The 22,329-nt window shown below is 34.2% G+C and overlaps 1 protein-coding gene and 1 non-coding gene across 2 annotated transcripts; both read right to left on the reverse strand.

Moving 5' to 3' along the window:
• Positions 1-4,088: 4,088 nt before the first annotated feature.
• Positions 4,089-4,195, reverse strand: LOC131180483 (small nucleolar RNA R71). The gene has a single exon (XR_009149251.1). It is a non-coding gene; the product is annotated as a small nucleolar RNA R71 (small nucleolar RNA).
• A 12,128-nt stretch (positions 4,196-16,323) lies between these two features.
• LOC131180287 (ankyrin repeat-containing protein BDA1-like) lies at positions 16,324-17,746 on the reverse strand. The gene is made up of 2 exons (XM_058147889.1): positions 17,192-17,746; positions 16,324-17,087 (listed from the first exon to the last, which is right to left on the reverse strand). Exons 1-2 carry the CDS (start codon positions 17,744-17,746, stop codon positions 16,383-16,385), a joined length of 1,260 nt encoding a protein of 419 aa, XP_058003872.1. The 3' UTR covers positions 16,324-16,382.
• Positions 17,747-22,329: the final 4,583 nt, after the last annotated feature.

The raw sequence follows: 22,329 nt of genomic DNA on the forward strand, positions 1-22,329 counted from the left end.
ATATATATATCTTCAAGCAAAACTCCTGAAAAGGATTTTGGAAATTTCTCATCTTTTCATCAATGGCTAAAAGTATGAATAAAATAAACACAAATTTAAGAAGCTAAACCAGATAGCCACTCAGCACTGGGTCGTTATTATTGTTAATTATTTTTCATTTCATAGATGGTAAAGCTTCTTCATTAAGGTTTTTAAATCAAGGGGATCATTTCTATCACAAACAGCTTTATGGCTTTGTTAATGGCTCTGCCTCTGTAGGTTTAGCTGGAATCCATTGTGATTCTCTAGCTTGTGGCAAATTGTGAACACAGAAAGAATGGTCCTATAAATATATTAGTTCAAAGGAAAATTAGAAGAAATCCTGAAGGCTAATTAGAAGATAGCTTGTCTTCCTCATCTCTCTCTCTCCTAAGATTATTTATGGGTTACTGTGTAGCTCATCAGTGACCAGTCGTAACTGATCCATTATGCCTCTATTGAATAAAAAAGAAAAAAAATAATAATTGTCAGTTTGGTTTAATTATTTTCTTTTTAAAAAATTAAAACAAAAACTGATTAAAATTTTTGAAAATGATTAAGGTGGCTGCCGTTTTGTTTTGAGGGGCCATCGTTTTGTAGATCTGTCCAGCCCAGACTCCAAAAAGTTTTGAACTGATCCAGCTTCATTTAAATTTTTGGACTTGATGTGAGAGAAGGGGCCGAGAAGAGAAATAAAATAAAATAAAATTGATAAAAGAAGTTAATCAAATTAAATAATTTTAAATAATTTAATATATAAATTTTTTAAAAGCATTATATAATTTTTATTTTATACAATTAATTAATCAATTCAATTGAAATAAATAAAAAATATATAAAATATCATTTGTAGATGTAAATATACAATAAATACATATTTTATATAATTTTTAATTATAATTGTGTTAATTTATATTTTAATTTTAATATTTTATAATTTAATTTTAAAAATCTTAAAATATAATGCAAATATATATATAAGTTCAAATTAATTAATATAAACTTAATTTAATTCATTAATTTAAAAGTGATTAATCATGAAACTGATTAAGGGACTGTTTAGTTTAACTATTAAAAACACCTGATAATTATGAGCTGATAGCCGTTACTGTTAGCTAATAGTTAATGATAGCTGATTTATATTAAGTGTATTAGTAAAACTATGTTTGGATATTACTATTAATATATGAAATAACTAATAAGTGTATATATCATATAATTTATTTTATTATTAAAATAAATATAAAATTATAAATTAATTATATTATATTATTTAATTTATTACTAAATTAATATACTATATCATATCATTTATTATATTAGTATAATAAATATATAATTATTAATTTATTATATTATATCATTTATTTTATTATTGAAATAAAAAAATAATTAATTTTTTTTAAAATAATTAAATAACTTAAAAAATATAAATAAAACAATAAAGTAATTATTATTCTTGATAAAGAAAAAAACTTATAATTAATTTTAAGTTTTCAGATGTAAATAAATATTTTATATTTTATGTTATTAATAAAAAAAATTTAATAAAGTTAAAATGCGTTAATTAAGATGTTCAAATTATAAATAAAAAAGATAAAAATATTAATAATATTAATTTTCAAATTAAATGAAAAAAGATAATATGGTTAAAATAAAAAATAAAATCAAATACGTTATCGACTGATAAGAAACAGCTCTAAAAATAGAGTTAATACAAACTGTAGTTGATAGGTATCATATCAGTTACCCATCAGCTATTAGTTTTATTTTTTTAAACTCACTAAACATTCTAGTTCACCTGTTTGAGTATCTATTAACTATCAGCTGCACTCAACAGGTAAATGATGCATGCATTTTAGATCATCATTTAGGTGTAATTTTTGCACATAATTTACCCTTGTTCATAGTTATTATTATAGATATTAGCATATATTTCGTCAATTTTATAATTTTCACACTTCTTAGTTTAATTTTTGAAATTTATTTGTTTTGTAGGTTAAATTTGGAGAAATTTGGTGTATTTTGATCAGAGTAGCTATTTGGAGGAGATTAGAGTTGAATTGCAAAAATTTTTGAAGTTGAGTAAAAAATGGCCGAGAGCTTCACAACCTGCAGCACAACCGATTTAGCTTATGTCGCAGGTTGTGTCGATCGTCAGATATTCAGGCCGAGAGTTACACAACTTGCGACACAACCCGCGACACAACCAATTCAGTTTATGTCATTTTTACTGGAAATGGCTGACGTGGCATTTTCGTTACTCTGATTTTATACCTCACTTTCTCTGGAATCTTCCACATTTTTACCCATTCTAGGGCAGACCCCTAACCCATATAAAGTCTCCTTTATCATTTTCTTTCCATAAGGAGGAAGGGAGGCATTTTTGGCAAGAAAGAAGGAGAGGAAGAGAGGAGCACGTGAAGCATTTTTGCAGCAGCAGCAGAGGCGTTCTGCATTCTCCAACAGCAGATTCTTCTGCATTTTTCTGGGTTTTTCTATTCCTTAACTTAGATTTCCATTATTTCTTCATTTATACACTTGGGTTTGTCTTGAAACTATGATTTGTGAGTAGTTATTAGAGATTCTAGAGATGGGTTTGTAAATATTGTTTTGTGTTGTGGTTTTGAACTGATTTAGCCATTTAAATGAGGTTTGTTACATTTTGATTTATTGCTTGTGAGCTTGTTGCCTTGCTTGATGAATGGGCCCTCATTAAGTTAAGCTTTAATCCTTAATAGATGGACTGAAAAGTGAATATTTGGGATAGATAATCTTGCAATAAACTTAGTTTTCTTGGTGTTAGAGATAAGCTAAGAGGATTAAGGGGACTTTCCAAAATCAATTAGAGCTTTAATTGGGTTTTTGTTAGGTTTGAAATACCGTGAAAACAGGGTTTGATTTAATGAAAACCAACTTTGAGATGCTTGAAAAAGGTTTCAAAAATTTAAGAATTGATTTCCCTCAAAATTGCAATTCTCATGTGTTTGGCTAAATTAGGGATAAACCACATGCAAACAATATTGAAAATCCAATCTCTAGAATCACTTTAATTTTTATTGAATTTAGATTTAATTCCTCTAAATTTCATAAATAGCAAATTGCAATTTAAATCTTGGTAATCTAGTTTAGTTAATTTAGTTAATTGTTTAATTTAGTTTAAATTCCTCAAATACAAATTTTAATTTCAAATTTCATTTTTAATATCTTTAAATTTTGTCATTCTAATTAGCTTATCCTTTTATTTCCAATTTAAGCATAATTCCCTGTGGGATTGATATCATTTTTTTTAAAACTATACTACTGTGACCCATGCACTTGCGGACACACTAATCAAGTTTTTGGCGCCGTTGCCGAGGAATTGTTTGTTTTTAAGTTGGATTTTAATTGTTTTAAGCTGATTAGAATTTTTATTTTCTTTTATTTTCACTGTTGTTCCTTGTGTTTTTCAGGTACTTTTCTTGTTTATGAGACGATCGAAAAGCACAAGTGATACTGAATTGTTGTTCAATCTTGAAATTGAAAAATTCTGCCGAGCCAACAAAAGGGAATACAAGAGAAGAAAGGAAGCAGAAAAAGAAGAACAACAAAGATTTGAGCAAGAGGAGACAATTGAAAATATGGAGAATCAAAATAGAGCTATTGGTGGAGATAATGGAGGAAATGAGCAAAATAGACAAAATGAAGTTGTTAATCAAAATGATCCTCAGAGAAGATCCATGTTGGATTATGCTTTTCCTAGATGTGCTGATGTGAGAGATAACAGACCTATCATTGGAGCTAATCAGTTTGAGTTAAAGACTGGTCTCATTCAAATGATTCAGAATTCACAATTTGGAGGTAGTCCACTTGAAAATCCTCATTCTCATTTGAAGAAATTTTTGATGATATGTGGCACACAAAGGCAGCCTGGAGTTTCAGATGAAGTTATTCGGCTCACCTTATTTCCATTCTCTCTTCGGGATTCAGCATTGGAGTGGTATGACTCACTTCTACAAGCTACTATAGCTACTTGGGAGCAGCTATCTCAAGCTTTTCTATCTCAGTTTTTCCCACCTGGGAAGACTACTCATTTGAGGAATTTAATGGTAGCTTTTAAGCCAAGGGATGATGAAACTTTGTATGAATCTTGGATGAGATTTAAGGAGCTTGAAAGGCAATGTCCTCATCATGAAATACCCAAATGGATGATTGTTCAGAATTTCTACACCAGAGTTACTCCAGCCATAAGAAACACAATTGATTCACAAGCAGGAGGAGATTTCATGAGAATGACAAGTGAAGAATGCTATGATCTATTAGAGAAGATTGCTCATAATATCCATTTGTGGGGAAATCCTAGAGCACTTGAGCCAAAGAAGGCTGGAATTTATGAACTTGACTCAGTTAGCTACATGAATGCAAGATTTGATCAGTTGACTCAGCTTCTTAGTGATTTTTGCACAAAGGCAACAACCTCAACTCCTACAACTATGCAACAAGTTGCCTTCACAGATGGAACCCAAAGTTGTGGAGTTGATTACTCTTCTTATAGTGATGATTATTTGCAAGAACAAGCTGCTTATGCAGGAGGTTATCAAGAGAAACCTATGGGAAATTCTTACTCTAATGTGAACAACTCAACATGGAGACCACAAGCAACTTTTGCTCAACAATGTCAAAGCTCAAATTATGCTCATAACTAGCAGTTTATGCATCAGAATAGGCCTCAATTTCAGCCTCAATTTCAGCCCACAAGGCAACCACAACCTGGATATCAAGCAAGAGCACAACAATCCCTTCCACCTCATGAACCGAAGCCAACCTTGGAAAGCATGATGGAGAAATTTTTTGCTGAACAAAGCAAGATGAATAGCAAATTGGAGGAAGAAATGCAACACATGAGACAAACCATGGATCAATTACAAGTCCATAACCGTATGTTGGAGACTCAATTGGCTCAACAAGCAAGCTCATCGGGAAGCAAATCCTATGGGAAACTACCTAGCCAACCACAAAACCCTCATGAACAATGTAAGGTTGTGACCTTGAGAAGTGGTAAGAAAGTTGGTCAAGAGAGTGAAAACAAGAGAGAAGAAAAAGAGAGCACAAAAGAAGAAAATTCAGTTGAGAGCAAGAAAAATGAAAAAGAAGAAGAAAGCAAAAGTGAGCAAGATGAGGGAGAGAAACCATACATCCCACCTGAGCCTTACAAGCCCACCCTTCCCTACCCTCAAAGATTCATCAAGCATAAGCTAGACAAACAATTTGGCAAATTCCTTGAAGTGCTAAAGAAGTTGTATATCAATGTGCCATTCACTGAGGCACTATCCCAAATGCCAAGTTATGCTAAGTTTTTGAAGGAGATTCTTACCAACAAGAGAAGGCTAGAAGATTATGACACCATCAACTTAGGAGAGCAATGCAGTGCTATAATTCAGAAGAAGTTACCTCCCAAACTCAAAGATCCGGGTGTGTTTTCCATTCCTTGTCATATAGGTGATAATTGTGTGGCAAATGCCTTATGTGACCTTGGAGCTAGCGTCAGCCTAATGCCACTTTTAATATATGAGAAGTTGAATATGAGAGAGTTGAAGCCCACAAACATGTATCTTTCATTGGCTGACCGTTCAATTAAGTATCCAGAAGGCATTCTAGAAAATGTGCCTATCAAGGTTGGGAAATTCTACATTCCGATGGACTTTGTCATTTTAGATATGGAAGACGACACAAAAGTTCCTATCTTATTGGGAAGACCCTTTTTGGTAACATCTGGTGCATTAATTGATGTAAAGGGTGAGAAATTGACACTTAGAGTGGGAGATGATCAAATGATATTCAACATCAATCCAGCCATGAAAAGGAAACATGAAGAAGTTGAGTCTTGTTTGCGGGTAGACATTATTGATGAGATTGTTCAAGAGCATTTCAGAAAAGGCTATCCACAAGACCCACTTGAAAATTGCTTAGTCCATGGTGGGAGCATTGATGATGACAATCATAACATAGCTGCTTTTGCACAACACTTGGAGAGCTCTCCACCATATCCTGAAGGCACAAATTTTCAGCTTGAAGAAGTGCAAAATTTGGAGATCAAACCACCATCATTAAAGGTAGAGGATGCCCCAAAGGTAGATCTTAAACCTCTTCCTTCCAACCTCAGGTATGCTTTTCTTGGACCAAATGGAACATATCCTGTTATAATTAATGCATCTTTGACTGATATTGAGAATGAAAAATTGTTAAGAGTTTTGAGAGAATATATAAGAGTTTTGGGTTATGCAATTGATGATATAAAGGGAATTAGTCCAACAGTCTGTATGCATAGGATTTTCCTAGAGCCAAATAGTAAACCTTTCCATTGAACACCAAAGAAGATTGAATCCTACAATGAAGGATGTTGTGAAAAAGGAAATCCTAAAATTACTAGCTGCTGGAATTATTTACCCTATTTCTGACAGTGAGTGGGTTAGTCCTGTGCATGTTGTACCAAAAAAAGGTGGGGTGACAGTTGTTAAAAATGAGAATAATGAATTGATACCCACTAGAACTGTTACAGGTTAGAGAATGTGCATAGACTATAGGAAGTTGACTAATGCTACAAGAAAAGACCATTTTCCCCTTCCTTTTATGGATCAAATGTTAGAGAGATTAGCCAAGCATTCATTCTTTTGTTACTTAGATGGATATTCTGGTTTCTTTCAAATTCCAATCCATCCTGATGACCAAGAAAAAACTACCTTTACCTGTCCCTATGGCACCTTTGCCTATCAAAGGATGCCATTCGGATTGTGTAATGCGCCTGGCACATTTCAAAGGTGCATGATGACCATTTTTTTTTATTTTATTGAAGAAATTATGGAGGTCTTCATGGATGACTTTTCAGTATATGGCACTAATTTTGATTCATGCTTGACTAATTTGTCTAAAATCTTGCAGAGGTGTGCTGATAATGATCTGGTGTTGAATTGGGAGAAATGCCACTTTATGGTCCAAGAGGGGATCGTTTTAGGGCATTTGATCTCAAACCGGGGAATAGAAGTAGATAGAGCCAAAATAGAAATTATTGAAAAAATGCCCCCTCCAACCACTGTCAACGGAGTGCGGGGTTTTCTTGGACATGCCGGGTTTTACCGGCGATTTATTCAGGATTTTTCTAAACTTGCTAAACCCTTAACAAATCTTTTGAATCATGATGTTAAATTTGATTTTAATTAGGATTGTATGGTTGCTTTTTGCAGGTTAAAGACGGCATTAACAACAGCTCCTATCATGCAACCCCCGGATTGGACTTTGCCATTCGAAATCATGTGTGATGCAAGCGAGTTTGCTGTTGGAGCTGTCCTTGGCCAGCGAAAAGATAGAAAACCTTATGCCATTTACTATGCAAGCCGAACCCTTGATGAAGCTCAAGTCAATTATGCTACAACTGAAAAGGAGTTCCTTGCGGTAGTATTTGCACTCAATAAATTTCGTTCTTATTTGGTCAACTCAAAGGTAATAGTTTTCACTGATCATGCAGCAATAAGGTATTTAATGAGCAAGAAAGAAGCTAAATCTAGGTTCATTAGATGGATTTTGTTACTTCAAGAATTTGATTTAGAAATAAGAGACAAAAAAGGTGTTGAGAATGTGGCGGCTGATCACCTTTCTAGGATAAAAACTGAAAATAAAGATGATGAAATGATGAAATTGTGCCAATTGATGAGTTTTTTTATGAATGAGCAGTTGTATGTGTTGAAATCTGCACTTCCATGGTTTGCTGATATTGTGAATTTCTTGTCTTGTGGTGTCTTGCCACCTGACTTATCTTGGCAGTAAAAGAAAAGATTCTTGCATGATGTTAAATTTTATTCTTGGAAAGAACCTCTTTTGTTTAGGAGATGTAATGATGGAATAATTAGGAGATGTATACCAGAGGAAGAAATAAATGATGTTATTTACCATTGTCATTCCTCTGAATATGGTGGTCATTTTAGTGTCTCAAAAACTATTGAAAAAGTCTTGACATCAGGTTTCTATTGGCCTAATATGTTTAAACATGTGAGAGACTTTGTAAGCAAGTGTGATAGGTGTCAAAGGGTAGGCAACATTTCCAAGAGAGATGAGATGCCCCAACAGTCCATATTAGAAGTTGAATTATTTGATGTGTGGGGAATTGATTTCATGGGGCCATTTCCATCTTCTTATGGGAATAAATATATCTTGGTAGGGGTAGACTATGTATCTAAATGGGTAAAAGCTATTGCTACACCTACTAATGATGCAAAAGTTGTGGTGAAATTTCTGAAAAAATTTGTTTTGACCTGATTTAGTGCCCCACGTGCCATAATCAGTGATGGTGGTAGCCATTTTTGCAACCACCAATTTGAAAAATTGATGAGAAAGTATGGGGTAAAGCATAGGATTGCCACACCATATCACCCTTAAACAAATGGCCAAGTAGAAATCACAAATAGAGAAATTAAGCAAATCTTGGAGAAAACTGTCAACAAGTCCAGAAAAGATTGGTCCCTTAAATTAGATGACACTCTTTGGGCATATAGAACAGCTTTTAAAACCCCCATAGGAACTACACCTTATAGGTTAGTTTTTGGGAAATCATGCCATTTGCCCGTAGAGTTAGAACATAAAGCTTATTGGGCCATAAGAGCAATCAATTTTGATTTACAAGCTGCTGGACACAAAAGACCTTTGCAACTTGATGAGTTAGAAGAATTGAGACTTGATGCTTATGAAAATGCTAGGATCTATAAAGAAAGAACTAAAAAATGGCATGATAAGCATATCAAGAAAAAGGACTTTAAAGAAGGAGATTTGGTTCTCTTATTCAATTCAAGGTTAAAATTTTTTCCAGGAAAATTAAAATCAAGGTGGTCAGGTCCATTTAAAATTGTAAAAGTTTTCCCTCATGGTGCTGTGGAAATTTTTGGTGAAAAATCATGTAATTTCAAGGTAAATGGGCAAAGGTTGATGCATTATTCAGTGGGTGAGCCAATTGAGAAGATAGCAACCTGCTATCTCTCTCATTCTCCATAAAATTTTGAGTGAGTATGGTCAAGCTAAAGACCTAAACTTAGCATTTTTGTGCATAACTCCCAATTTTTCATTGATTCTTTATTTCTTTCATATATATATTTGTTTTAAGTTTTTCTATACTCCTTATTCAGAGTTTGACATTGTTCTACTTTTCTTGTCCAGATGGGATACACTTCATTGCAAGCAAATGAGCATAAACAAAATTTTGTTTTTATTTTAGCTTAAAATTTTAGCTTTAAATTTTAGTTTTAAATTTGTTCACTTACCATTTTCATCTTTCTATTGTTGAGTATTTGCTGGTGCATATTGCTGGATTCATTGCCCTTTTTGTTAATTTTAAGAGAAAATTTTTCCAAACCTTGTCATCATGGTTTAACCAAAAAAAAAAAATTTATTTGAATGTGGATGTGTGAATTAGTGCTTTGAAAAATTATTTTTTTTATTTGATGAACATAACAAGTTGAACAATTAGAATTAATGTTATGAAGGTCTAATCATTTGAAATCTAATTTGTTTTAATTTTTTAGGTGCTATGAAATTTGGTCAAATTTGGGCAGCAGATTTCACAACCTGCGACATAACCGGTTTTGCTTATATCGTCGCTTATGTTCACTGGGCACATTTTGGGCAGATTATTTCACAACTTCCGGCACAACCCCCATCCTTGTGTTCTAACTTGTGTCGTTTGTTTGTTTTGCAGGATAAGAACTCACTTCACCAGAATGGGCCAACAGCTACCCCAAGCCCAAAAGCCCACTAACCCATTTTGATATAAAAAAAAAAAAAAACTAACTAAACCAAACCCAAAGCCCAAAACCCAAAACCCATAGCCCAAGCCTATCACCCATAGCCCAACCCTAAAACCCAAACCCATAGCCCATAACCCAATAACCACATTCCCTCCTTCTTCCTCTCGGCATCGCCCCCGACACGACCCTCCTCTTCGCCGTAACCTTCGTCTTCACCGTCACCTCCAACACCCACCATCTAAACCACCATTTTCCTTCTTTCCTCTTCTACTTCTCCGCATTCTTCTTCTTTTTCGATCAGTCCCTTCCATTTTGCCATGCCCGATTCCCCACTCTCCTTCGAAAACTCCCCTCCCCATTCCTCCCACCCTACGCCGCAACCCCAAACCACTCCACCCATGAATACCGACTCACCAGCAGCCCTTTCTGGTGATGCCCCCATCGCTACATACAAGAAGAAAAAGGTGAAGAGCATTAAGCCACACAAAACAACAAGCGGCACCAAGAGGAAGAAACCCGAACAGCCCACACAGCCCCACCCAGTCCCGCCACCAACTTCTGCTGCACCTGATGTCCGCCATGGAATCCCAAAATCGGCGGTCAAGCGCCTAGGAACATCTAAAGGTAACTTCGCAATTCCTTCCTCTTTGCCTACTGCTAGACAATGGGTGTTGCCTACTGCCGAAATGAAAAGAAATAAGACAAGAGTCGAAGCTCGAAAAATGGTTCAAACTCGGTATTTGGATGTGTTTACACTTAAATCTTTGAAAATATATGATGAAATGCAGACTCTGTTGGATGCTTTAGGTTGGGTGCGATTTGCCCATAAGCAGGAACTGGTTTACCCCATTCTAGTGCAGGAATTTATGGCCTCCCTGTCCACTAGTAAGCATAAAAATGACTTGGATAATGACTTGACAATCAATTTTAGATGCCTTGGTCAAGATAGGGTGCTGTCTATGGATGATTTTCACCATATATTCGGCTTTCCAACTGATGGTTTGCTCAAAATGCCTACTAGCCGAAGGGATTATAATGGGTATGAATTTTGGCAGCAAATAGCACCCTCAGCAGGTGTTTTCAAACCGGGGCACAGTAAGGCTTCTAAAATTGAGAGTCATTCCTTGAGATTGCTTCAAAGATTAATTGCAAATACAATTTTAGGAAGAGGAACTAGTGTTGGCACAATGTCTCAGTATGACTTATTCTTTTTGTGGTGTGCAAAAACTGGTAAAAAAGCTTCACCTGGTTATTATTTTTGCCGTCATGTGATCCGCCATACTACTAGGGGTACTGGTAACATTGTATTTGGAGGTTGGTCACACCCATTGCACATTATTTTGGCTTTAATCCTCAAGTTCATAAGTGTGCTGCTGTTCCAACTGGTTTGCTATTTTTGGATGGACCTCATTTGGCCAACCGTCCATCCAAAAATTTTGTATCAAAAATGAGGCTTCACAACTTTATGAGATTCCTGCACCAACAGCAACACCACCTGGCTCTCCTATTGCAATTAGCTCCTCCTCAGCATCTGAGAAACCATCTGAGCAGCCTTTTACACAACCTCCACGCTAGGCTCCACCAACAGCACAACCTGCTTCATCAACAGCTTCTGGACCATCCATGGCAACCCTTCTGACATTCATGGAGAATCTCAGTGATGAGATCTACTCTTTTCGGCAAATGACGGATGTCTCTTTTCAAACATTAAGGGATTTAGCTGATATATATTTGGATAGAAGTGCTGAAATGCAAGACGAGTTGAAAGTCATGCGAGCTAAGCTAGAGTAGATCGAAACTAACCAGGCACTCATTTTGAGCATCATTTCTCCACAGCAACCACCAAAAGCACCACCACCTCCACAAGATGGCAAGGGCAAAGGAGTTCTCATACATGATTGACCAGCTTTTATTTTCAGTTTACATTTCATGTCTTTATTTTTAGTTGCTTAATTAATTAGTGTTTTTAACTTATTTAGTTAATATTTTGCTTGTGTGCTTTTCTTTTACTTGAAACATTTGTTTATTCAATATATTTTTAGTTGCTCATTCGTATATTTTTCCTTTGAATCTTTAGTACTTTGCTCACTTGCTTTTATGTGCTACTTCGGATTTACACTTGATGGTTATATTTTTGAGCTTAACTTCCCTATTTCAACTTTTTGAGTTTAATTGATTTAATGGATTCCATTCCCCTGTTTCTTTTGCAATGAGTGCAGCAGCTGTCCAAGTTTTATTTAATTAAATTGGCTGCACTTCCATGAGGTAACAATTCTTATCTCAGCTTGTGTCATTTTCAACACAAGTTGTGCTGTCACTTATGAAACAGGGTAATAATTCTTTATGCACATATAGCCAAATTATCCCATTTCTTGCAATCTTTTAACATTGAGGACAATGTTCATTCTAAGTATGGGGGAGAGGGTAAATTTTTTGCAAAAATTATTTTTCCTTTTTCATTTGCATATAGTGACATACTCATTCATTACTTCATACTTGTACATATTCACTTATATACACTGCATATAGCTTCATATACTTAGTTATGCATACTTAGTTACATATAGGTTGACTATACATTTACACTCATGCATTTCATTTATTCATTTAAAATTTTTGAATTTTTAAACCAGTCTTTGAATTCCATAAGCCACTTATTCAAGCAATCCAACTTGCCTTTAGATGGTTAGTGGAATGAAAGTTTCAGCTGGGTACAAAGTCTTAAGCATTATTCTTTCTCTTACTTAATAGCTGAAAATTAATATATTCATCTAGGTATGCAGATTCTGATTAGCTATTTTGAGTTTTGAGTGTCTGAATAAGCCTTTAAGGAAGAAAATGGTCCTTGTCGTCTCACCATTCCTAGAACAAGTATCTTAGATCTTTCAAAGCGAAATTTTTAACTTGCATTTGATAAGAATATGATTTAGGCATTCCTTCATATTTTAAACCTCACATTTAGCTTTAACCTACCTTAATTTCATTTCAACCCTTGCAAACCCCCTTGAACCTTAATTCCCTAATTTCTTTGGAACCCAAATCATTTACCTAGCCATTAAACCTAAACACTATCACCTATTTATGAGAATAATATTTTAGCAATTAAGTGCATAAAAAAATAATGATATAAAAAAAAAAAACTCGAAGGATTGAAACATCTTGAAAAGTGCTAGAGTAATTGTAAAAAGTTGATAAAAAAAAAAAAAGGGGTCACCAAAATATCCCAAAGGTAATTTTGGGTGTGACATGAAATAGGGACACATACAAAATCAAAAAAAAAAAAGTATAAAAAGTAGTCCCTTTATATAATCATTGTGATAGCACTTGATATTCATCGTGAATTTCTTTCCTCTTGATAAAAAAAATAAAAAAAAAAAAAGAGAGAGAGAAGAAGAAAATTGGATGCACTTTGAGTTTCATGATTAATATTATTCTCATATTTTGTTTTCCTTATTCCATTTCTTTATTAACCATAATTTTACTCTATTTGACCCCATTACAACCCTTAAAAAGACCTAATGATTCTTTGAAAAATGCTTGTTACATTAGTAGAGTTAGATCTTTTATGCTTGCATATGGGTTTGGCAATATAATCTTCCGCACATTACTCACCATCTATTTGAGACACATTGGCTATCTATTTCATTTAGGTTTGTTTTGGCACAATTGACTCTTGTAGCTGGTTGGTATTTGTTGCTTGGGTTGATTGGTTAATTCTTAGCTATTTTGTAATTGTTGAGAGTGATTGCTTCATTCTTGGCGCTTCGCTGGTGGGAACTTGGAATGTTGGTGGCTAGGGGTAAGTTGGTGGTTTGGATTAGTGATTTTTGAGTTTTCAAAGACTGATTCTATTCCTTTCCAAATGAGTTTTAATGAAATTTTGCTTGGGGACAAGCAAGAGTTTGAGTATGGGGGAATTTGATGCATGCATTTTAGATCATCATTTAGGTGTAATTTTTGTACATAATTTACCCTTGTTCATAGCTATTATTATAGATATTAGCATATATTTAGTCAATTTTATAATTTTCACACTTCTTAGTTTAATTTTTGGAATTTATTTGTTTTGTAGGTTAAATTTGGAGAAATTTGGTGTATTTTGATCAGAGTAGCCATTTGGAGGAGATCAGAGTTGAATTGCAAAAATTTTTGAAGTTGAGTAAAAAATGGCCGAGAGCTTCACAACTTGCAGCACAATCGATTTAGCTTATGTCTCGATCGTCAGATATTCAGGCCGAGAGTTACACAACCCGCGACACAACCAATTCAGCTTATGTCGTTTTTACTGGAAATGGCTGACGTGGCATTTTCGTTACTCTGATTTTATACCTCACTTTCTCTGGAATCTTCCACCTTTTTACCCATTCTAGGGCAGACCCCTAACCCATATAAAGTCTCCTTTATCATTTTCTTTCCATAAGGAGGAAGGGAGGCATTTTTGGCAAGAAAGAAGGAGAGAAAGAGAGGAGCACGTGAAGCATTTTTGCAGCAGCAGCAGAGGCGTTCTGCACTCTCCAGCAGCAGATTCTTCTGCATTTTTCTGGGTTTTTCTATTCCTTAACTTAGATTTCCATTATTTCTTCATTTATACACATGGGTTTGTCTTGAAACTATGATTTGTGACTAGTTATTAGAGATTCTAGAGATGAGTTTGTAAATATTGTTTTGTGTTGTGGTTTTGAACTGATTTAGCCATTTAAATGAGGTTTGTTACATTTTGATTTATTGCTTGTGAGCTTGTTGACTTGCTTGATGAATGGGCCCTCATTAAGTTAAGCTTTAATCCTTAATAGATGGACTGAAAAGTGAATATTTGGGATAGATAATCTTGTAATAAACTTAGTTTTCTTGGTGTTAGAGATAAGCTAAGAGGATTAAGGGGACTTTCCAAAATCAATTAGAGCTTTAATTGGGTTTTTGTTAGGTTTGAAATACCGTGAAAACAGGGTTTGATTTAATGAAAACCAACTTTGAGATGCTTGAAAAAGGTTTCAAAAATTTAAGAATTGATTTCCCTCAAAATTGCAATTCTCATGTGTTTGGCTAAATTAGGGATAAAGCACATGCAAACAATATTGAAAATCCAATCTCTAGAATCACTTTAATTTTTATTGAATTTAGATTTAATTCCTCCAAAATTCATAAATAGCAAATTGCAATTTAAATCTTGGTAATCTAGTTTAGTTAATTTAGTTAATTGTTTGATTTAATTTAAATTCCTCAAATACAAATTTTAATTTCAAATTTCATTTTTAATATCTTTAAATTTTGTTATTCTAATTAGCTTATCCTTTTATTTCCAATTTAAGCACAATTTCTTGTGGGATCGATATCATTTTTTTTAAAACTATACTACTGTGACCCGTGCACTTGCGGACACACTAATCAGTAAACCAAATACCCTCTAAAAAATAAAAGAAATGATTAATTAATTAACACTTAACTGATAACAAAAAATTAAGTTTTTTTAACAAATAATTTTTAAAAAATCGTTAATAAATTGAATATTAATCTGTCCATGCTCACCCTTACCTATAAATTGATAAAGATTAAGTTTTTTTAATCATTTATTAATTAAACATTAAATTTAAGTTTTAGCTCAACTAATTTATTAAACAAGTTTCAACAAGCTAATTTAATTATAAGCTCTTAATGGCTAGTACAAGCTGAGCTTCAATTGGCTTCTAGGTGGTTTTGATTGAGTTGCCTAGAGGATAAAAGAAAGAGCAATGAAAACAAAATTTCATCTTCAGAAAATTTTTATCGAAATTTGATTTAATATAGATCTGAGATAAAAATATGTAAATTTTATATATTTAATAAATAAATTTTATTATATATCTTATGTCTTAATTTTATAATAAATCAGATTTAAGAAAAAAAAATCACTGTTAACAAACTGTTTAACTGATAAAGACACAATCTTTGTAATTAAGCATGTCTTCTTGTACCGAAGACAAATTATAAAATACAAATAATGAGACATGAGAAAAGAAAATTTTGTGTAGTGATTTATTGTCAAGATGATGTGACTCTCGTTTCCATGTTTAATAATTAAAATATAATTATATAAATAAGTAAAAATATAATTTTTTTTTAATATATAGCATTATGTATTATTAAAATTATTCAAGCTGTATTTAAATATGAGAATAGTGATTTTTGAAATTAATCAAATGAGTATAAAATGAAAAAATAAACTTTGTTTGGGAATAATGAAATTGATATATATACAACTATTTCTTTGTATAATTTTTTCCAAAGAATTTTTATAGAAAAGAAAATATCTCAATTTTTCAAGCACTCAGAGAAAGATTCAAATTGCATTTTCAGAAGTTGATTACTTAAAAATAAATAAATAGTCACAGCAAACTTACGTCGGATCATCCTTAACAGTAATACGTTGAAGGACATAGAAAAGAAAGAAAGAAAAGCACTAATCACACAACCGTTACAAAGGAAATACGAAGTTAAATAATATGGCAACCGGAAGACATCCCAGGATCTCCTTGATCTCCTCTAGTACTGACACCAACAATTTAACTCAGAGTACACTTGATTCCCCGGGTGTAGCCAATAGTCTTTTTGGCTTCGTCACTAGTTTCTCCTACTAAGGAGAAATCTAATAAAAATACTGACAAGAGGAATTACAAAGACTCCCAACGATGAGAGAGCAACAAAAATAAAAAAATACAAATATTGGCGTTCTTGACTGCTCCAATTGAATCTATAAAACGCCACTCCGGCAAATAATACAGTAAAAAATATCACATTCATTAAAGTCACCACGATTAAGTATATCCATTTAACTAAATCTCCACTTGACCTAAATTTTGGTAACAGCGTAAGTATTATGATATAAATAGAGAACAGAAAGACTATACCGTCAAGGAGCACCAAATTTTCGTATTTTTTGTATATGGCTTTGCCATTTTGAAGGTAGAGTGTTGCATTCCCGGGCTTTTGTATGGAAGCAGTAGCGTTGAGAACTGAAGTAACGTTGACACTTGTGATAGGGGACAAGCCCTCCCAGAAACCCACTTGGAGGAAAACAGCAATCTGGCAGCAAGCAGCCGCAATAAGTGATGCCATCACAAAAAGCCCGCTTGATACACTTTTCCACTCTTCGCGTCTTTCTTGACTCTCATTTAACCTTACTCCACCTGCAGATTTAATTATTTTTTCTATTCTTCTATCCGCGAAATTGATGGGATCAATCACTAGAAGATCCAAAGGTGTAAGCCCACATGAGTTGACAGCGTTCACATTCAAAGTACGTTCTCTGCTCAAGCGCTCAATTATCTGTATATATTAGATAATAAATGAATAATTAAACGCACACTACCCAAGAGCTTGAGCTTTGTTTGGTTAGTAAATACAGTTTTTACAGTGTGGATTTTTTTTACCTGTCTCTGTTTCCGAACTAATGCCAAATGCAACACTGTATTGCCTTCTTTATCAGCCATATTCAATAGCTTGTGGGCATATGGTCCCCGAAGTAAATCTTCGAATAAATCACGAGATACAGATACTTTATTCTTCACAGCTAGATGAAATACTGTCTCCCCATGAACAGTGACCTCCAGAGCAGACTCCGGACAAGCATCAAGCAGTCGGTTCACCACGCGGTCACTACCATTAATAACTGCATGATGAAGAGGAGTTCTACCATCCTTATCCCTTTTCATGCAAAGCTCTCTGTTATGTCCTAGTGTCAGAAGCAACCTTATCATCTCTAAATGGCCATTGGAAGATGCCAAGTGTAAACCGCTACAACCATTTGGATTCTCATGCTGGAGATTTTGTGGATAGCGTCTTAAATACTCCCTGGCAAAATCCACTTGCCCAAACATGCAAGCTATATGTAAGGGCGTCCACTGTGGATTAGTATCCTGCGGGAAAATGCACGGGATTTCCACATTCCCTGTGCGAGCAGCAACAAACAGCTGCCCGTACTCCATTCTGAAAAACCAGATTCTTACTGCTACGACTTATTAGAGCTATAAGAATGCAGTTCCAAGTCTTGAGTTCTAGTATACTTAATATGTAAAAAAGAATTATTTAGTTCAATAATTTATATTTAGACAGTTACAGGATGACACAGGAAAGCACGAATAAAAGAGAGGCTCTCCATTACTCTAATCCAGTCATTATACAGTACGATTTAAGCATTACACAATTCACATGTAAATTTTGTGAAACTGACAATTTGGCATGACTAATATGTTTTATTTTCTAGGTCTATGAGGTTCAACCTCAACTAGAAGTTGATGCATATAATACTATTCATCACCTAACGTTTACTATTCTATAAACTTTACTTCCACTTTCTTAATTATATAAATACAAGTTGCTCTGTCCGTCTAATGGAAGCAAAGGTTCCAGTAAAATTGCAGGATTCTGATATCCAGCCGGTGTAGAATATAATTTTCCCAATTGATGACAGCAAGAAAAATCCATCGACTTAGTAGAGAAAAGTTGACCCTTGTAAGATTCCCCAACCGCCCCTCCCCCGCCGGCCGGATCTTCCCTTGTTTTTTTTTTTCTTTTTTTTTTAATTAATATTTTATCTGATTTTTATTATTTCTATTTTAAAAGAATGGTCGGCGAATATATTAATATATAGCAATTGACTTGCTAGTTTGTTAAAGGCAAAAATGAGTTCAAAGTTGTTCATTAATATTCGGGTAAATTTCATACACGGTCCTTGAACTTTAATAGTTATTTCATTAATGTCTTTAAACTTCAATTTGTATCAAAAAAATCCTTCAACTTTAATTTAACTCTACAGAAAATCTTTCACATCATTTTCAGATGATCTCTCAGGTGAGATACTGACGTGTATGTTGACAAGCTGGATTTTTATTGAAGGAAAATTCTCTCTCTCTTCTAGGTAGACAAAACACTCACTCTCTCTCTCCTTCCTTATCATCGGTGATTCAGCATTCAGATGTGTAAAACCCAATGCTTTTTCTTTCATCCTAGGAAAGCTCCATTTTTCTGATGTCTCTTGTTTAGATCGATTTCTTCTCTTTTGTTCTTAGAAACTTAGGACTCCATTATTTTCTTTCTTCTATAAAACCCAAACCCTAATTGATAGAGTGACATAAGAGGTTTGAAATGAAGAAAATGGAGGGATTGGAAAGCACGATATTGACATAGTAAAAAAAAAAAAAAAGGTCAAAGTTAAGCTGTTGTGAAAAGTTTTCCCACTTGATTTCAATGCTTTTGTCGCTATAACTCACGTGTTTGGCAACATTGGTGAAGGAATAGAAAGAAAGGACCACTGGATCACATTTTCTAGAAGAAAAAGGAGAGTTTGCAGACAAGAGAAGGACGGTTATAAACGCGCCTTAGGCCTTAGTAAAGATGGGAACTTTATACCCAGGTGATGTGTGTTTGTATGAATGCCTGGGTTTTTGGGGAGAAATAATAAAAAATGAAATTATTAATTTATTAGCTACTATTGCAGATGAATAGTGAATATTATAATACATAGGGTATTCTTTTTAGAGTTTATATCATATGATAGATGATATTGTGTGTTTATTATTTAAACCCTAATCTATAATATTATATTTCATGGGTAAATATTATTGAAAATGGTAGGAACTGGGTATTTTACTATATTGTTACATGTAAAAGGGACGAAGGGGGAATGGGGATATTATGATGGGAATATTTGGCAGATACCATATTGTGAGAAAGATGATTATCAATGATTAGGATAGATAAATATTGTCAAGGTTTGAAATTACATGGATTATTTAGGTATTTTTGGAGAGTTCCAGGGATGCCTTATAGGGAAGGGCTACGGGTTTTAGAGTCTGATAGTGATGTGTTAACTATGGGGGAGCATGCAGAGGATGAGGGAGAAGTTTATATTTATGTTGAATAGTTGAACATAAATGATTTAAAAAAAGAATTAATTTTAATGTTGAACCTGTAACTACAAATAGACCTGGTTTGGTGCTAGAGGAAATTGTTGAGCAAGGTAATGATGAGTTTGATGCAAATATAGAGATTATCAATGAGAATGTGAATAGTGGGATGATAAAAGCAATGGGGTTGTTATGTGGTAAAGAGGCTAATGATATAAGTGTGAATGTGGATGACACAGTGTGTGATGTTGGTAGGGTAGAAGGGAATAGTCCAGTTAATGGTGTTGGCCATGTAGAAGTGATGATTGTTGACCCTGCAGAAGTGAATATTCCAATTACTAGTACTGAGAATGTAGACTTGAATATTCCAGAAGCTAATGATGAAGCTAATAGCATGAGAGCAGAAGTTCCACTTGGAAATAATGGTGAACCTGTTGAGTTCCCAAGTGAGCAAAATTTGGCAATTGGAGATGAGAGAGATCAGTCATCTTATTTTGATGATGTTTTAGCTAATATTTTGAAGCAAAATGCTAACAATGTTGAACCTGTTGTTGAAAATGAAAACTTGAATGGAAATGTATGCATGGATGATATGGCAGAAAATGAAGGAGATATAGGGAATCATTGTAAGGCACCTGAAAGCAGTTTGAGGAATGACATTGAGACAGATGCCAGAGGTATGAGCCATGACTTTGGGACAACTGCAAGCTTTGAGGGGTATGAGTTTGAGCCAGCTGTTGGTGCTGGTGATGGGGATTTAAATGATGGAGATTATGACATGGCAAAAGAAGATGATGATGCTCAAGCAGTGTTTGATGAAGTAAATGTGTTGTTGCAAGAAGATGATCAAGGAAATAGAAAACACAAAGGTAGGCCAGGTGGTTCTGGGGAAAGAGTTAGGACAGGTATCAGATATATATCCCAAAAAAAGATAAGGAGAGGGTGTAGGCAAGATGTTATAAAGAGTGTGGATGGAAGATTTATGCTAGCAAACTTAACCCTAAAGGCTCAGATGACCATACAATGCAAATTAAGACTTAGCATTTTGAACATAGTTGTGGCAGAGTATTTGACAACTTCCATAGCACTTCAAAGTGGCTTGCATCAGCTTATTTAGAAGTTTTTAGGACTGACCTAGAATGGAGTTTGAATGGATTGATTGGGAGGGTTAGAGAGGATTATAGTTTGACAATTGGTAGGCTCAAAGCTTGGAGAGCTAAAAATCTATCATTAAAACAAATTAATGGTGATGAGCCTGAGTAATGTAGTAGATTGCATGATTACAAAGAAGAGATATTAAGGACAAACCCAGGGAGTACTATTCAATTCAAAGAGGAAAAGGGTGTTTTTCAAGGAATGTATCTATGTATGCCAGCATTCAAAGATGTTTTTAAAAGTGGTTGCAAAAATCTAATTTGCCTAGATTGGCGCTGGTTAAAGGGTACTTATGTGGGACAATTGTTGTCTATAGTTGGTATTGATCCAAATGATTGCATATTTCCTATAGCTTGTGCAGTCATGCTTATTGAGAATAAAGACTCATGGTAGTGGTTCCTAAAAAATTTGAAGGAAGACCTAGAGATGTATAATAGCTATTAGTGGGCATTCATGTCTTACAAACAAAGTGTATGACTCTATTACAGTTTTGTACAATTGGTATTATATTACTTACATATTTAATGCATGCTAACATATAACATTCTTTGTTATTTTTTTCTTGTAGAGTCTAGTGAATGTTATTGGGGAAATGTTTGCAAATTCAGAGCATAGAATATGTGTACGACACATGTACACAAATTTTAAGGGAAGGTTTAAAGGGAAAGAGTTAAAAGATTTATTGTGGAATGTTGTTAGATCAACTTACCCAGCCAAACCAAATTACTGGTTAGATAAAATTAAAGCAAAAAATTCAGAGGCTAGGGATTGGCTTAGGGAAAGACCATGTGAAAACTAGTCTAGGGCATGTTTTAGCACATTGCCACAGTGTGACATGCTAACAAACAATCTTTGTGAGTGTTTCAATAGATACATCCTTGATGCTAGGGATAATGCAAGAATTACAATACTTGAAATGATCAGAATGAAATTGATGAGAAGGCCTTTTAGGAAAAAAGAGTATATAAAAAAAATTGAGGGGAATATTTGTCTGAAAATTAGGAAAAAATTACATGAATTGAAAGAGCTTTTAGCCATGTTTCAACCACATTTCTCTTGGGATGTTCAAGTTCAAGTGTTTGGGTTAGGTTGTCAGTTTGTTGTGAACCTTATTCAGAGGAATTGTACTTGTAGGAGGTGGGATTTGACTAGTATCCCATGTCAACATGCATGTGCTGTTATATTAGAGAATAATGAACAACTTGAGATCTATGTGGATGACTGTTATAGTGTAGAGAGGTATCTAAGGGTGTATAGTTATGTGATTAATCCCATTAATGGCCATGATATATGGCCAAAAACATCCCATGAAAATAAAATCCTACCACCTGAAGCACCAAAGAAAAAGAGAGGGAGAAAACAGAAAGCTAAGAGAAAAGAAGCTAAGGAGTTGGAATAGGTAGTAGCAAAAGGAAGAATTGGAAAAAAAAGGAGGTTGGCTATGACTTGTACCATATGTGGGCAAGTGAGACACAACAAAAGGTACCATGGACAAATAGGGATAACAG

This window comes from Hevea brasiliensis, chromosome 5 (genome assembly GCF_030052815.1).
Source record: "Hevea brasiliensis isolate MT/VB/25A 57/8 chromosome 5, ASM3005281v1, whole genome shotgun sequence".
Lineage (NCBI taxonomy): Eukaryota > Viridiplantae > Streptophyta > Magnoliopsida > Malpighiales > Euphorbiaceae > Hevea > Hevea brasiliensis.

Coding starts and splice junctions, on each gene's coding strand:
- LOC131180287 (XM_058147889.1), bottom strand. CDS start 17,746: ATGGAGTACGGGCAGCTGTTTGTTGCTGCTCGCACAGGGAATGTGGAA. Junction 17,088..17,191: donor TAGTTCGGAAACAGAGACAG/GTAAAAAAAATC, acceptor TAATATATACAG/ATAATTGAGCGCTTGAGCAG.